Raw genomic sequence first — 18861 nt, 5'->3', positions numbered from 1 at the left:
GTTCCAACTCACACCCACCCGAACCCGGAGCTTCAACAATTACATTTTTTCTTGTAGCCTCCGAGGGCTTCTTGGGCTCCTATCTGTCCAGATTCAGGCGGCTGGGCTCCACTGTGAGATGGAAATAAAAAAGGGGGGGGGGTCAGCCTTTCTTGCGGGGGCTGCCGAATGGCCCCTGCGTGCCGATCACCACCGGTCGATGGGGTGTGGGGCAGCTTTGTGTGCAGCCGGCGGCATTGTTGAGCGCCAGCGAGGAAGCGGTAGGGCGGTGGTCGGAGCGCCGGCCGCAGCTGCCGCCTTTGTGAGCAGAGAAGAAAGCACGGGCGCGCATCTTTGGCGGACAGAGCGCGCATGGAAAATGGCAGCGCTGTGCAGCCCGGGATTCATTTTAAGAATTTTTACTCGATCCCATCCCCCCTTGAAACGGCTTCATCGTGTTCCCCTTTTAACCAGCCTTGAATGGTTACACATTGCAATTCACAACCCGCCGTGGTCAATTTCATTATTCCGAAAGATTCGCCCCCCCCAATGGGGGAGCGATCTTGCCGGTTTGGGCCCCGGCATTTGGAAATAATGAAGGGGGGGGGTTCTTTTTTGTATAGAAAGAGGAAGCTTTAGCCTTGAATGAAAGCGGAAGGAGACAGAGGTGGGGTTTCAGGCAGGGGATGTGAGGGCAAAAGCGCATTTCTGAGCCGGGAGAGACAAGGGTGGGTCGCTCCTCGCGCGATCTCACCCTCCCTCTTGGCTTTGTATATGCAGCTTCCTCTGCAACCATGTCTGACAAACCCGATATGGCTGAGATTGAGAAATTCGATAAGTCGAAATTGAAGAAGACAGAAACGCAAGAGAAAAATCCGCTGCCTTCAAAAGAAAGTAAGTCTCCCCCCTACCCCCCCCCCCCCCACCCCCACCTTGAGAAAAGGCTGGGCGGGAGGATGGGGAGGGGGGGCGGGGGAGTGCGGGGGAGGAGCTGACAGCTCTTAATGATGAATGTGGCCTGCAAAGGCTAATTAAAAATTGTTTTGCAGCCAACCAATAAGGCTTTAATAATTTAATAATGGGATGTTTACAATATATTACGATGCAGTATGTATTCCATTTTATCTGTTCAAATGGTCTTTTTAATGTATATGTTTTCGTGGTGGAACGGCTTGATACTTGGGATATGGGAAGCGATCGGTAAAAGAAAGTGCAATCATCTGACACTAGGCTACACTGAGTCCCCCTAATGAGCTCTTCTCTTTCTTTTTTCTTTCCTGTCACAGCGATTGAGCAGGAGAAGCAAGCAGGCGAATCGTAATGAGGCGTGCGCCGCCAATATGCACTGTACATTCCACAAGCATTGCCTTCTTATTTTACTTCTTTTAGCTGTTTAACTTTGTAAGATGCAAAGAGGTTGGATCGAGTTTAAATGACTGTGCTGCCCCCTTTTCACATCAAAGAATCGAGAACTACTGACTAGGAATGCCAAGCCTTTCATCTCTGCCTGTCTGGCTGGCAGCAAAGGAAAACTTGCTTTTGAAAGAAGATGGGTAGAGACGACCATTGCTGGTCCAAGGTGACCTGCAGGCTGTGAAATGTAGTTTAATCACAGTGCCAGTTTTTTCTTCACATGATTTTAATTATTGGAATGCACAATTTTTTAATATGCAAATAAAAAGTTTGAAATGTGGTTGGTGTGATTTGTTTGGAAAGAGTGACTTATTCCACCTGACATCTGTACAGGAGAGCCACCCTCTTGGTCTAACTGGGGAAAAATAAATAACAAATATGTACTGATTTGGATAACCCTGTTACAACATAAAAATGGGATCATCTTGTCCAGACAAGGTAATTGAGACATCATTTTTCTTAGGCTGACTGAATTCCTATGAGCAGTATCAAGGTTTTATCAAGAATATATTTGTAATCTTAAAGGTTTTGATTAAAATAATTACATTTGTGGGGCGCCTGCGTGGCGCAGTCGATTAAGCGCCCGACTTCAGTTCAGGTCACAATCTCACGGGCCATGAGTTCGAGCCCCATGTCGGGCTCTGGGCTGATGGCTCAGAGCCTGGAGCCTGTTTCCGATTCTGTGTCTCCCTCTCTCTCTGCCCCTCCCCCGTTTATGCTCTGTCTCTCTCTATCCCAAAAATAAATAAACGTTGAAAAAAAAATGAAAATAATTACAGTTGTTTTATATAATCAAGAAGAAGGTGGCAGCATTTATAGAATAAAGTTTCTGGTGTAAAATTGGACTAGGTTTACTAAATCAGTTACTGACATTGGCACAATAGAATTGATGCAACATTGTCATGAAAAACAGGTGAAAATTGCATTTTTGACAGTTGCTTTATAAAAGAATTTGGTACTTGTGTTAATTGTCAGCATTTCATTTTCAATTATAATTCAATATTTGCTTTTTGTAAAATGCACCTACCATTAGTCTTATTTTACAAAAATGGAATTCATTAATTTGAACAAAACTTGGACTTTTGTTTTTTAAACTGGTAACAATACAAGTAGTACCTGTGAAATTTGTGAAGTTTAATTACAGTGAATTATTTGAGTCATTTCCAGGTTTTTATTACTATGATTCAACAGTGTCAAATGCTTTCAACGATATAGTGTGTGGTTTTGATCATTTAATACTCAGGAAAAGAGGGAAGTTTATATATTAATATATAATTAATAATTATATATGATATACATACTTTTTTAAATACTGTAATCCTGAATAGATTCCTACATCCTCTAAGGAAGAGTGCAGATATGAACAAAAGTGACAATTAAAGATGGTAGATTACCTAGTATCTCCTCTATACAATGCACACGTCTAAGAAGTGTAAACCTCTCCCCCAAATACTGACTTTTGGACATACATTTGTTAAGTAGGGGTGGATATTGTGGTTTCTCCAGATCACATAAATCTTTTGCCTTTTACTATTAAGTAGGGGTGGAGAATGATTGTAGGAGGGAAGGAAGGTAGAAATTGGTGATTAAACCAGTTTATTTCATTTCCTTTGCTTAACATGTATTTTGAGAAATGGACAGGAAATCATTTGCCTGTTGTTTAGACAATTGACCAGCCCATCAGCTAGAAGCCTTTATCTACATCACAAGAGAACATGTGTCTGGGTGGCTGTAACTTGGAGTTCCACAACTTGCTTGATGGAGAAAATAGAATGGTAAGTACAGAGTTCTAAGAGCCATCTGAAGTGAAGACAGGCCTTCTAACTCTTCCTTCTGTGGATGAATTAGATTCACTTTGCCCACAGTGGGTGGAAGAAGCAACATTTCAAACTTTTAGGTGGGGAGACAAAAATTTCTTAATAAGGGAAGGAGAATATTCCAAAAGGGCCAGGGGTATTTATGAATTCCCAATGGAATTTACCCATGCTATTAAAAGTTTGGACAGAAACTTTTTCATAGGCACAAAGTGAATCTGAGATTCACCATTAGAATGAGAGATTATTCAAATTGAAGAATTCCCTAGTAATGACATTCTTGTCCCTCCGTTTTCCCCCTTGGAGGCCAAGGGAATTTATTTAAGAGCCTAAGGTCACTCTTGTACTTCTGCAAATTTTTAATTCATTAGGACAAATAATGCAAAACTAGAAGAAGGAAGAAGAAGCTCACCAAAGGACTCCTAGGACACAGTCTTCCTCATTTTTAAATCTCAAAAGTTCTCAACCATTGCAGGCACATTATCAGTCTTCCAATGGATAGAATTTAAAGATTCTTTACTTTTTCAAAAGACAACAAAACATTGGGGCTGTGTGTGCAAGCATTACATGTATATGATGGGGATGGTAGAAAGACAGATAAAGTCTCAACAAGTGTTGAATTTCTTTCTATAGGGCCACTTACCTCCTTAATTGTCACTGGACTCTGCCTACATTCTTGTGAGTTACATATTGTTTCCTTTAAAAGCAGGAGAAAGACCTGTTATTTACCTGAAAGAAGCATCTAACTCTCCAAGACCAATATAAAATAATTTTCTATTGTTTCTAAACAAATGAGGCCAATTTAATATCTTGGAAAGAACAGAGTATTTTGGAAAACAAAATAGTACAAAATAAAACATAAAACATCCTGAGGCTGCTTATACAGAATGCAAAGTTAAAGTACGTTATTTAGTCATAACGGTAGTGTAATATGTCACCCCCAAAATTGAAACATTTTTTAGCAAAAGACATATAGAAAAAATAGCAAATGCAGAGAGAGGGTTTCTCTGAACTCACGTTGATTAAGTGCAAATCCTCTAAATGGAACTCAACTGCCATTAATCCCCTTCTGGGATTTTTATCAACCAGGGAAGATTGACTCTTACCACAACAGAGGAGACTGTAAGACACTATATACAATGTTGTTGCAAACTACCTTCTCTCTCATCTCTCATATATTTTTCTGAGGGCCCAGTCATCTTTCCTATTCATTTATGAGAAAATAGATGTTTTAAAGCACGAGCTTTCACTCCAGCCCAGTGTAATTCTTTGTTATTGCAACATAGGCATTCATTTTGCTCCTGTGACCAGATTATGAGTCTGTTGCACAATCACCCAGAAACCATGTGAAGATGAAAGCTAATTTTGATGCCTCATTTTGTGAGCAACCCAAGGCCTCTTTGGATAGCCATTCTGGAACCCATCCAGGGCCGACCTTCCTGCCAGTGATTTACACACACTTTCGGGTCCTGTCTTCCAAACCTTGATAACCAGTGAGTCAATCCCACACACTCCTTGGGAAGCCCATGGGTAGTACTATCCCTAGTGGAAAAACAGATCTGACACATCAGTTCTGTCCAGAAGCTGAAGGGGACCACAGGGTGTGTGCACCAAATGACCTCAAAGGTCAACTTGCACATTCACTTTCCTTTTCTGCAAGAGCTAATCATAGACATCCGCACTTTCCTTTACTGAAGCCTCAAAACCTAACTGGCTACATTGTCACAGAATTTGACTTAAATGGATAAGTGTGGTTTGAGGGATATAAGGGAAATTTTGGATGTTCAAGTTTTTTGTTTTGTTTTGTTTTGTTTTTTTTTGGAAAATTTCATGTTTGAGTTAAGGGCATTTGTGCTAGTACTGATAAAGGTCAGTACTTCTGACAAAATGGTGCTTGAGGGGTCATTTCCTTCTGTAACAACCCTGAGAAACACCCTCAACTCCACATCTGATCAGTTCCTCTCAAATCTTCAAATTCCAGATATGGAGTTGCTTTGTGATTCTCACTGTCCCGTAAGACACTGCACGGTCACTATCAATCCGCAGTATCAAGGATCCCTTGATAATAAAGATAAAGAAAAGCTATGTGACTATAAATTGTATAGCCATTTTGCAGAGCAGTCTGATAATACGCACCAACAGCCCTAAAAATATCTCAAACTTTTGACCTTGAAAATGTTATTTAAGAATCAATATTTGGTCAATATTCAGAGATATGTTCTAAAATCTATAGACTGAGATAGATTGCACTGCACTGTTTGCTATAGTGTTGTGCATCATAGAGAAAAATAGACCTTTTCAAAGTTCAGCAATAACCATTAAAAAAATGCGTACATGTTCTTATAGTGAAAATCCATTAAATATCTACTAATGGAGTTTCAGGATAATGTGGTAATGTGTATGATATACTGCAGAACATAAAAATCATCATCAACAACAACAATAGGATACAAAAGAAATTGAATATCCAGAATAACCCAGATTTATAAAAAAAAAAAAAAAAAAGAGAGAGAGAGAGAGAGAGATGTGCTTACAAACATATGTAGAAATAAAGGGGAAAATTTAAGAACATATATATGTTATATATATGTACATATATATGTACATATGTATATATGTACATATATGTGTATATATAACATATATGTTTTTCTACATATATAACATATATAACATATATAACATAACATATATAACATGTATATACATATGTTTTTCTACATATATATACATATATACCTATACATATAAACTAGCTAAGGAGGAAGTTCATAATTTTTCTAATCACTGTTCATTTCCCTATTGTTCAAAATTCCTACATTTTAAAAAAGTTTTTATTCATTGAGAGAGCATGCAGATGCACTTGAGTAGAGGTGGGGCAGAGAGAGAAGGATAGAGAAAAATCCCAAAAAGGCTATACACTGTCAGTGTGATTTCTATGCAGGGCTCAAATCATGATCTGTGAGATCGTGACCTGAACTGAAATCAAGAGTCAAAGGCTTTAACTGACTGGACCACCGAGGTGTCCCCAAATTCCTAGTTATTAAGCATTATGTTTATAAGTAAAAAAATCATTTAGGAAATTAAGTAATTTTATTTCACTTCGAAGTTTGTTGATTTTACATTAATTAGTTAATTAATTTAATGAAAATGAGGAAAAGGCATGTGGTACCAATCTATTTGATGTAATGGGAGTTAATGATGTCAGTGCTGAGTCTACTGGTCTGCTTATGACCAGTAGAAATAGTGAATAAAAGCTTTCCCAGTCATGTGGAGAAGGAGATAGCTTCTCTTGCATGCTAATTCAGGGACAGTGTGCTGTGACCCTTCTTACAACTTACTGAAGTTGACTGGCAGAGACAGGAAAACATAGGCACTGGTATCTGGCTGAGACATTCTTGTGTTTCCTTGAAATAACACAGGGAAGAGAAAGCCTTCATCAACCACAGCCTTCAGAGCACATTGAAACAAACACTGTGGGGCGCCTGGGTGGCGCAGTCGGTTAAGCGTCCAACTTCAGCCAGGTCATGATCTCGCGGTCCGTGAGTTCGAGCCCCGCGTCGGGCTCTGGGCTGATGGCTCGGAGCCTGGAGCCTGTTTCCGATTCTGTGTCTCCCTCTCTCTCTGCCCCTCCCCCGTTCATGCTCTGTCTCTCTCTGTCCCAAAAAAACAAATTAAAAAAAAAAAAAAAAAAACACGTTGAAACAAACACTGGAAAGAGTTTGGGGAGTGGCCAAAGGCCCCAGAGACCTATATTTCGGGACCTGTAGCTATGGTCACAGAGCTCTCTTATTGTCAGGAAACTGCTCAGCTTGCAACCAGAACTTTGATAGCATTGCTCACCAGGTAACCAGATACCTGTCCTTAATGGCACTGAATATGTGTCCATTGCAACTTACAAGAAGAGAGGCCTTGGCGGTTCTTTAGGCAATTAATACTTGGAACTAACTTGTGAGGTCTGATGTGAACCTTACATGAGGCCACAATCTCCTCTACTGTCTCTAATTGGTCTTTCCTCTGCACTGGACTCTGTTGGAGAGGCTGCAAGGCTTTGGGCCTCACAAACCTATCTACACATGCTGATCCCATCTGTTCCACCTTCAAGAACTGTCTTACCGTATGTCAGTCATGTTCCCCTATCTCAGCCCAATGCTTCTTTGAAAGTCCCTTTGCCAAACTATACTACTTTTAGTAGTGGAGATACTATAAGTCCTCCCCAAAGCCTAGATAGAAAGGCTAAGTTTTTCTACAGCTTCCTCTCTATCGTCTTGTAGTATCTGTGTACTAGTGAGAAATTTCTAGATATAAAGTATTTTTGAATAACTTAAAATACAAAATATATATTCTTCTTTCTCCCATCCCATGGAAATAGCACAAAGACAATGAAATTTGTACCATACTGTGCAATCTATCTCATGAGCCACATGAAACAGGAAGCTTCTGGGAAGTTTCTTGCAAGCATGTATTAGATAGTCATGGTTTTTGTGCAACAGGTAGATTTTGCAGCCAGAAATATTCACACAAGACACACTTTATGGCTTCTGTCCAACTCTATGTTAGACACAGTCTCTTGCATACTTGACAAAAGTCCTTTGATTTCTCACACTGTAATTTTTTTCTTCTTATTGTAGTCTCTGAAGGTAACATGGAAACAACCACACCTTGGATACACCCAAGAAAACTCTTGGCTACTGGGCCTTTGCATAGGTATTCTTAAAGAATCCCTCAGATTGAGCCATTTTCCCTTGAGCAACAATACCTCAGATTTCCACTCACAGGGGAAGAGCCCTGCTCTAATGTGGCCACTTTTGGGAAAAGAGGCTAAAGGGAATATCTTTTAGATGCCTTGTGAGTAATCTGGTCTCAGTGCATTTTTATGTCATTAGTCACTACTGAACAAGCATTTGTGGAGAGTCTGAAAGGGCCCTAAAACCACATCTAACATCCTCAGACTCTTAAGAACCACACTTTTGGATCCCAGTAGAATTGGGGCAAGCTTTTCCCTTCCAACAAAGATGAAGTCCACAAATTAGGATGCATGCTCACAATCTTCTCATGCAGGTTCATTATCAAGAAAAAACAAAAAAACAAAAAACACTGAGTGTGACATTGACCTTGTCAGAAATGGGATTCAGTATGATGCCATCCGATTTTTTAAAGTCAGGCTGAATGCAGTCTGACCCCTGAAGTTTCCAGACTAAGCCTGGAAGAAGAAATGCTCAAGTGAAGCCTGAAAGCTCATGAAGGAAAAAAATCTCAGGATCCCAGAGAGGGACTCACCACCTTGAGAAGCAGTGAGAGAGCAGCCATTTCACCTTTTGGGCAGCTGAGACAGTCATTACTGTGGTACATGGGACATTCTATTTATCAGCTGATATTTCTCTTCTTTCTCCACAGTTTCTAAGGTTAGAGTTAAGATGACAGAGAAGTAGGGGAACTGAAGTTTTCCCCATAGCTCAAACACAGCTGAATTGAGATTGGATTAGTTGGAACACCCAGGAAATTGACCTATGGAGTGGCAGAAGGATCTCCACATTTGGAAGGATCCAGTTTGGCAAGATTAAGGAATTTTTACTCTATTTTTACTGTATCTTTGCTCTCTCTTCTTTTTTTTACTTTCTCTTTCTCTGGATTTAGTCGTATAGTTTTTGATTCTCTATTTGTTCTTCTTTTCTCCCCTTACATTTTTCTCTATTTATGGGAGCAGGCCTGCACCTCAGCTTTTCCCTTTTTTCCACAGTTACTTCAACAAACAAATCAAAGCACACCCAGTTGAAGACCCAAAACACACCACCACTACAAGCAAGGAGGAAGTTGCAGAGGACAGCCAGTGGGATAGAGGAGTGAAATACATAACAGAGTGCATACAACACACTTCAAAAACACTTCCTTAGGTGCCAGGCCCTGGACAGTGTATGACCCCTTTTTAATAGAGTAGTACTCTTAGGTGCAGGACACCTAACAAGCCTTTTAAAACATGAAAAAAAAAAAAAACCAGAAACTTGAGCCAAAATGACAAAAATGGAAGAATTCTCCCCAAAAGAAAATTCAGAAGAAATCACAGTCTGCGAATTACTCAAAACAATATATAAACAATATATCTGAACATGAATTTACTAGCAGTCATAAGACTAATAGATGGGTTTGAAAACGCATAGAAGACAGCAGAGACTCTCTTGCTGAAGAGATCAAAGACATAACAACTAGTCACGATGAACTAAGAAATACTATAAATGAGATGCAAAATAAACTAGACACAGTGACAGTGAGAATGGAAGAAGCAGAAGAGAGAATAGGTGAAATAGGAGATACAATTATGGAAAATGATGAAGCTGTAAAAAGAGGGAAAGGAAATTACTAGATAAGAGGGGAGAATTAGAGAGCTAAGTGATTCTATGAAAAGAAACAATATCCATATCATAGGACTTCCAGAAGCAGAAGAGCTACAGAAAGGGGCAGAAGGTGTATTTGAACAAATTATAGCTGAGAACTTTCCAACTCTGGGGAAGGAAATAAGCATCCAAATGCAAGAGGCACAGAGAATTCCCTTCAAAATCAACAAAAAAGGTGAATACCATGACATATAGTAAAACTTAAAAAACAGAGATAAAGAGAGAATTCTGAAAGCACCTAGGGACAAACAGGCCTCACCCTGCAAGGGAAGACACATAAGAGTCGTAACATACCTGTCCACTGAGATTTGGCAGGCCAGAAGGAAGTGGCAGAAAGTATTCAATGTGCTGAGAAGAAAAAATATGCAGCCAAGAATCTTTTATCCAGCAAAGCTATCATTCAGAATAGAATGAAAGATAAAGGCTTTCCCAGAAAAAGAAAAACTAAAGGACTTCATGACCTTTAAACCAGCCCTTCAGGAGATCCTAAGGAGGACTCTGTGAGTGGAAAGCAGCAAAAACTACAAAGGACCAGAGATGTCACCACAAACACAACACCTACAGATAACACAAGGCACTAAAATCATATCTTTTAATAAACACTCTGAATGTAAACGGACGAAATACCCCAATCAAAAGACCCACGGTGTCCAAATGGATAAAAAACAAGATCCACTTATATACTGCGTACACAACACTCATTTTATTTACTTATTTTTTTTTAATTTTTTTTTTCTCAACGTTTTTATTTATTTTTGGGACAGAGAGAGACAGAGTATGAACGGGGGAGGGGCAGAGAGAGAGGGAGACACAGAATCGGAAACAGGCTCCAGGCTCCGAGCCATCAGCCCAGAGCCTGACGCAGGGCTCGAACTCACGGACTATGAGATTGTGACCTGGCTGAAGTCGGACGCTTAACTGACTGCGCCACCCAGGCGCCCCTCACAACACTCATTTTAGACTTGAGGACACGTGCAGATTTCAGTGACGGGATGGAGAGCCATCTATCACACTAATGGACATCAAAAGAAAGTGGGGTGCCATACTAATATCAGAAAAACTAGATTTTAAACAGGTCTTTAACAGAAGATGAAGAAGAGCATTATATCAGAATAAAGGGATCTATCCATCAAGAAGACATAACAATTGTAAATACTTATGCTTCCAATGTGGAAACACCCAAATATATAAATCAATCAATCAATCAATCAATCAATCAAAAACATAAACTTATTAAAAATAATATCATAATTGTAGATGACTCTAAATACTCCACTTACAACTATGGACATATCATCAAGGCAGAAAGTCAATAAGGAAACAATGGCTCTGAATGACACATTGGACCAGATAGACTTATCAAATATATTCAGCACTTTTCATCCTAAAACAACAGAGTCTATATTCCTCTCAAGGCCACATGGAACATTCTCCAAAATCGACCACACCTGGGTCACAAAACAGCACTCAACAGGTAGAAAAAGATTGCATATTTTCAGATCACAATGCGATGAAACTTGAAATTAACCATAAGAAAAAATATGGAAGGATCCCAAGTACATAGAGGTTTAAAAGCATCCTACTAAAGACTGAATGAGTCCATCAGGAAATTAAAGAAAAAATTTAAAAATACGTGAAAGCAAATGAAATTGAAATCATGACCTTTGGGATGCAACAACGGCAGTCATAAGAAGAAAATACATTGCAATTCAGGTCTATCTCAAGAAGGAAGAAGAAGGGTCCCAAATATACAACCTAACCTTACAAGTAAAGGATTTGGAAAAGCATCATCAAATAAAGCCCAAAGCTAGCAAAAAAAAAGGGGGGGGGGGGGAGGAAGGGGCGGAATAATAAGTGTTAGAGAACAAATAAATGACACAGAATCCATAAAGCAGAACATAATCAATGAATCTGAGCGTTAGTTTTTTTGAAAACATAAACAAAACGATAAAGCCCTAGTCAGACTTCTCCAAAAGAGAAGAGAGAAGACCCAAATAGATACAATCAAAAATGAAAGAGGAAGGAACACCACAGAAATACCACCAATTATCAGAGAATACTATGAAAAATTATGTCAACAAACTGGGCAATCTGGAATAATTTGACAAATTCCTTTACACTCACACACAACCAAAACTCAAACAGGAAGAAATTGAAGATTTGAACGGAGCCATAAATAGTGAAGACATTTAGCCAGTTATCAAAAATCTCCCAACAAATAAGAGTCCTGGGTCAAATGGTTTCCCAGGAGAATTTTACCAGACATTTAAAGCAGAGTTAATACCTATCCTTCTCAAGCTGTTCCAAAATACAGAAATGGAATGGAAGCTTCCAGATTTATTCTATGAGGCCAACATTACCTTGATGCCCCACCAAACAAAGACCCAACCAAAAAAAAAAAGGAGAATTACAGGCCAATATCCCTAATAAGGTGGATGCAAAACTTCTCAACAAGATACTAGCAAATGAAATTCAACCCTACATTAAAAGAATTATTCACCATGATCAAATTGGACCGATTCCTGGGTTGCAGGGGCTGGTTTGTTATTTGCAAATCAATCAACATGATACATCACATTAATAGAAGAAATGATAAAAATCATATGATCCTGTTCATAGATACAGAAAATGCATTTGACAAATGCAGCATTATTTCCTAATTAAAATATTCAAGAAAGTTGGAATAGAAGAAGCATATCTTAACATCATAAAAGTCATATATGAAAGGCCCACAGCTATTTTTCTCAATGGGGAAAAACAGAGCTTTCCCACTGAAATCTGGAAAACGACAGGGATGTCCACTCTCACCACTGTTGTTTAACATAGTGTTGGAAGTCCTAGCATCAGCAATCAGACAACAAAAAGAAATAAAAGGCATTCAAATTGGAAAAGAAGTCAAACTTTCACTCTTCACAGATGACATGATACCCAACATGTTTCCCATTCTTTCCCTGAAAGACTCCATCAAAAAAGTGCTAGAACTGATCCATGAGTTTGGCAAAGTCGCAGGATATAAAATCAATGTATAGAAATTGGTTGCATTTCTATACACCAATAATGAAACAACAGAAAGAGAAATCAAGGACTCAATCCCATTCACAATTGCATTATAAATTATAAAATATATTATAAAATGTCAAGGAATAAGCCTAACCAGACAGGTAAAATATCTGTATGCTGAAAACTATAGAAAGCTTATGAACAAAATCGAAGAAGACACAAATAGGAAAACATTCCATTCTTATGGATTGGAAGAACAAATATTGTTAAAATGTTCATACTACCCAAAGTAATCTACACATTCAAAGCAATCCCTACCAAAATAGTACCTGCATGCTTCACACAGCTAGAATAAACAATCCTAAAATTTGTGTGGAACTATTGGAAATTTTGAATCTGGAGTTCTCTCTTGTCCAGCAAGAGAGTGGATGCAGACTTGAATAAGAAAGAGACTAATGTTGGGGAGAAGACAAGAGTCTCAAGTAAGGGTCCTTGCTCCATATTTATTAGAATCAGAAGGCTTACAAACGTGAGTGATGTTCAGAAAGAGGCAATGAAACAGTGATCATTAACTCACGTGTGTGTGAGAGAGAGGGGATTTTGAGATATGCAGTGTTAGGGGGTTGGGCCAATACAAAACAAAATCCTGGCACTAAGCAGATGGCTGTTTACAGGAGGCACCAGGCACCATGTGGGTTTTTTGCCTAGGGGATAAGACAAATACAGCATGCTCCCTCGGGGTCAAAAAGCAAATTTTTTTTTGCTAATCAGCTCTGAGCAATTTCACCCTGCTGTGGTGGTCTTTCATCCTGTTTAGCTGTTTACCTATTCTCCAATGCTTTCATCCTTTGGAAGCAGCTTCCCACTCTATGCTTTTATTCTATGGGGGGGGGGGCATTTTCACTCTGGGACTGCTTTCCGCTCTAAGCCCTTTTAACCCATTGGTGAAATCTCAGGCAATTTCTAAACTTATTCCCCACATGGGACCACAAAAGAACCTGAATAGCCAAAGTAATGGTGAAAAAGAAAAACAAACAGGAGGCATCACAATTCCAGACTTTAACCTGTATTGCAAAGCTATCATCATCAGGACAGTATGATATTGGCACAAAAACAGACACATACATCAATGGAATAGAACAGAAAACCCAGAAATTGATGCACAAATATATGTTCAACTAATCTTTAACAAAGCAGGAAAGAATATCCAATGAAAAAAACAGTCTCTTCAGCAAATGGTGCTGGAAGAACTGGACAGCCAGATGCAAAAGAAAGAAACTGGATCCCTTTCTTACACCATACACAAAAATATATTCCAAATGGATAAAAGACCTAAATGTGAGACAGAAAACCTTCAAAATCCTATGGGGGAAAACAGGCAACAACCTCTTTGACCTTGGCCACAGCAACTTCTTACTTGACATGTCTCTGGAGTCAAGGAAAGCAAAAACAAAAGGGAACTATTCAGATCTCATCAAGATAGAAACCTGCTGCACAGCAAAGGGAACAATCAACAAAACCTAAAGGCAACTGATGGAATGGGAAAACATTTGCAAATGGCATATCAGATAAAGGATTAGTATCCAAAATCTATACAGAACTAAGCAAAATGGACACCAAAAAAGCAAATAATCCAGTGAAGAAATGGACAGCAGAGATGAATGGACACTTTTCCAAAGAAGACATCCAAATGGGGGGGGGGGGAGGGGGCAGGAGGGGAATATACACACATGAAAAGATGCTGAACATCGTTCATCATCAGTGAAATGCAAATCAAAGGCACTTTGAAATACCAGTTTACACTAGTCAGAATGGCTAAAATTAATAACTAAGGAAACGACAGATGTTGGTGAGGATGTAAAGACAGAGAAACCCTTTTGCACTGTTGGTGGGGATGCAAACTGGTGAAGCCACTCTGGAAAACAGTATGGAAGTTCCTCAAAAAAATTAAAATAGAACTATTCTATGACCCAGCAATTGCACTACTAGGAATTTATCCAAAGGATACAAAAAATGCTGATTCAAAGGGGCACATGCACCCTAATGTTTATAGAACAACACAGTAGGCAAATTATAGAACTGACGGATGCATTAAGAAGATATGGTGTATATACAATGGAATACTATTTAACAATGAAAAAGAGTGACATCTTGGCATTTGCAACAATGTAGATGTATCTGGAGGGTATTATGCTAAGCAAAATAAGTCAGTAGAGAAATACAGGTATCATAGGATTTCACTGTAATATGGAATGTGAGAAACCCAACAGATGAACATAGGGGAAGGGAAGGAAAAATAAGATAAAAACAGAGAGGGGGGCACACCATAAGAGGTCTTAAAGAAAGAACAAACCGAAGGTTACCAGAGGTAGGTGGGGGGGGGGGGGGGGTTAAATAGTTGATGGGTGTTAAGGAGGGCACTTGTTGGGATGAGCACTGGGTATTACACATAAGAGATGAACCATTGTGTTCAACTCCGGAAGCCAAGACTGTATGTTAGCTAACATAAGAATAAAAAATAAATAAGGGAAAAAAAAAACAATAAAAGAAAGAAAGAAAAAAGACACATCTCTTGCACCTATTTATCTTAAATACAACCCCAATGAAAGACTGCAAGATATATTTCCCCATTAACAATTACTTATTTTTTCTTATATCAGAGGTTTAGCAAAGGAAAAAGAATGGGGTCACAAAGTCTCAAATGCATGGTGACTTCATTTACTCCCTTCCATTATTTTTTTATTCCTCACCATCAAATTGACACAATTTTATAGCCAAAGAGGCACTTTCATGTGCACAATATCCAATTTAAAAACAACCCGTAACCCATGTTCAATTGCATAGTACAGCCACCATAGTGGCTCACTAATTGTTTGCAAAATATATATTTCTATCATCATATTAATCTATTTCTGTTTAAACTGTCTGAATTAAAATAAAATAAATTTAATTAATTAATTGAGTTTAGGAACCTTTACCTTTTGCTCTTATGTGCTATGTAAATTCTATCAGAAGGGAGTTAAAAAGACAAAGTCTTGAGTGAATCATTAACTAAAGACTGTAAAACCATTGAAGTAATTAAAACAGCTATAAAAGGAATAACCTAGATAGCTAAGTGCTCTGAAAGTATGTAAGCAAAAGAATAAAACTGGCTGAGAAACAAAAACAAAAACAAAACAAAACAATAACAGCAAAACGCCACCTTCCCTATATCCTTCCTGTCACAGGGTGGGTTGCCTTCTTATCTACAAGCTGCCTATATTCTGTGGGTTTCAGCAAGATTTCCTGTAGAGGAGAAAAAAAAATAGGTAGTGATTTCTGTCCTCTTTCCCTGTGTTTCCTTCTGTTCTCAGTTATTAAGAGCCTCCCTCAGGTGGTACAATAGACTTGTGTTATTAACTTTAATAATGAAATAGACACTTTACTGAGTAAGATAGGTTTATTCAGGAATAACAAATAATTGCAAATAATTTGGAAAAACCACAGCAAGTCCAGCTAACAAAGGAGAAGAATACTATTTTAGGGACAAGAAGGAGGAAATTGGGAGTTGTTTTGAACTAAAGTCCAGTGGAAAAAGGGAAGACTCCAAGAGTCCAGCAATGAGATGGTTTCCCATGGGCTGAGTTGCAGGTATAGTCAGTTTCTTTCAGAAGTGGGGCCCATAATGGAGGACTTTTTTTTCTTTTTCTTTTTCTTTTTTTTTTAATTTTTTTTTCAACGTTTATTTATTTTTGGGACAGAGAGAGACAGAGCATGAACGGGGGAGGGGCAGAGAGAGAGGGAGACACAGAATCGGAAACAGGCTCCAGGCTCTGAGCCATCAGCCCAGAGCCCGACGAGGGGCTCGAACTCACGGACCGCGAGATCATGACCTGGCTGAAGCCGGACGCTTAACCGACTGCGCCACCCAGGCGCCCCTGGAGGACTTTTTTTCTGATGAGGGCTCTTCTTTTGGGTCTATAATTGACAGTTCTTTCTGTGGTTGACCAGAGTGGAAGGGCTCCCCCTTGTACCCTCCCCTTCTAGCCTCCTGGACATTTCAATGAGGTCTCCCGTTATTTTCACGGTATATAACACCTAAAAATTTATTTTTCATACATATTTGCTTGGAAAATTCCAACAGTAAGATTGATGTTAAGATACAGGAATGCAACCGATTTCTATATCCTGCATTGATTTTGTATCCTGCAACTTTGCTGAATTCATGAATCAGTTCTAGCAGTTTTTGGGTGGGATCTTTGGGGGTTTCCATACAGAGTATCATGTCGTCTCCCAAGAATGAAAGTTTGACCTCCTCCTGGCCAATTTGGATGTATTGTCTGACTGCTGAGGCTAAGACTTCCAATACTATGTTGAATAACAGTGGTGAGAGTGGACATCCCTGTCTTTTCCTGACCATAGAGGGAAAGCTCTCGGTTTTTTCCCATTGAGGATGATATTAGTGTTGGGTCACTCATATATGGCTTTTATCATCTCGAGGTATGATCCTTCTATCCCTACTTTCTTAAGGGTTTTTATCAAGAAAGGATGCTGTATTTTGTCAAATGCTTTCTCTGCATCTATTGAGAGGATCATATGGTTCTTGTCCTTTCTTTTATTGATGTGATGAATCATATTAATTGTTAATTGCGGATATTGAACCAGTCCTGCATCCCAGGTATAAGTCCCACTTGGACGTGGTGAATAATTTTTTTAATGTATTGTTGGAGCCGATTGGCTAATATCTTGTTGAGGATTTTTGCATCCATGTTCATCAAGGAAATTGGTTTATAGTTCTCCTTTTTAGTGGGGTCTCTGTCTGGCTTTGGAATCAGGGTAATGCTGGCTTCATAGAAAGAGTTTGGAAGTTTTCCTTCCATTTCTATTTTTTGGAACAGTTTCAAAAGAATAGGTGTTAACTCTTCCTTAAATGTTTGGTAGAATTCCCCTGGAAATCCATCTGGCCCTGGACTCTTGTTTTTTGGCAGATTTTTGATTACTAATTCGATTTCCTTACTGGTTATGGGTCTGTTCAAATTTTCTATGTTTCTTCCCGTTTCAGTTTTGGTACTGTATATGTTTCTGGGAATTTGTCCATTTCTTCCAGACTGCCCATTTTGTTGGCATATAATGCTCATAATATTCTCTTATTATTGTTTTGATTTCTGTTGTGTTCGTTGTGATTTCTCCTCTTTCATTCTTGATTTTACTTATTTGGGTCCTTTCCTTTTTCTTCTTGATCAAACTGGCTAGTGGTTTATCACTTTTGTTAATTCTTTCAAAGAACCAGTTTCTGGTTTCATTGATCTGTTCTACTGTTTTTTGTTTTTTTGTTTTTTTTGGTTTTGATAGCATTCATTTCTGCTTTAATCTTTATTATTTCCTGTCTTCTGCTTCTGGTTTGGGGTTTTATTGGCTATTCTTTTTCCAGCTCCTTAAGGCGTAAGGTTAAGTTGTGTATCTGAGATACTTCTTCCTTCTTTAGGAAGGCCTGGATTGCTATATACTTTCCTCTTATCATCACCTTTGCCTCTCATCCCAGAGGTTTGGGGTTGTGGTGCTATCATTTTCATTGACTTCCATATACTTTTTAATTTCTTCTTTAACTGCTTGGTTAGCCCATTCATTCTTTAGTAGGATGTTCTTCAGTCTCCAGGTATTTGTTACCTTTCCAAATTTTTTCTTGTGGTCAATTTCAAGTTTCATAGTGTTATGGCCTGAAAATATGCACGGTATGATCTCTGTCTTTTTGTACTTACTTAGGGCTGATTTGTGTCCCAGTATATGGTCTATTCTGGAGAACGTTTCATGTGCACTGGAGAATAATGCATATTCTGCTGCTTTAGGATGAAATGTTCTGAATATATCTGTTAAGTCCATCTGGTCCAGTGTGTCATTCAAAGCCATTGTTTCCTTGGTGATTTTTTGATTAGATAATCTGTCCATTGCTGTGAGTGGGGTGTTGAAGTTTTCTACTATTATGGTTTTACCATCGATGAGTTTCTTTATGTTTGTGATTAATTGATTTATATATTTGGGTGCTCTCGTACTTGGCACATAAATGTTTACAATTGTTAGGTCTTCTTGGTCGATAGACCCCTTAATTATGATATAATGCCCTTCTCCATATCTTGATACAGTCCTTATTTTAAAGTCTAGATTGTCTGATATAAGTATGGCTACTCTGGCTTTCTTTTGTTGACCATTAGCATGATAGATGGTTTTCCATCCCCTTATTTTCAACCTGTAGGTGTCTTTAGGTCTAAAGTGGGTCTCTTGTAAAC

At 38.8% G+C, this 18861-nt stretch overlaps 1 protein-coding gene across 1 annotated transcript; it reads left to right on the top strand.

Moving 5' to 3' along the window:
- The first annotated feature begins 726 nt into the window (after positions 1–726).
- Positions 727–1459, top strand: LOC121021267 (thymosin beta-4). Its single transcript, XM_040461527.1, has 2 exons — positions 727–873; positions 1266–1459. Exons 1-2 carry the CDS (start codon positions 774–776, stop codon positions 1298–1300), a joined length of 135 nt encoding a protein of 44 aa, XP_040317461.1. The 5' UTR covers positions 727–773; the 3' UTR covers positions 1301–1459.
- Positions 1460–18861: the final 17402 nt, after the last annotated feature.

Source organism: Herpailurus yagouaroundi, unplaced genomic scaffold, assembly GCF_014898765.1.
Source record: "Herpailurus yagouaroundi ecotype Mexico unplaced genomic scaffold, PumYag 269, whole genome shotgun sequence".
Taxonomy (NCBI): domain Eukaryota; kingdom Metazoa; phylum Chordata; class Mammalia; order Carnivora; family Felidae; genus Herpailurus; species Herpailurus yagouaroundi.
This window is presented reverse-complemented; position numbering and strand designations above follow the sequence as displayed.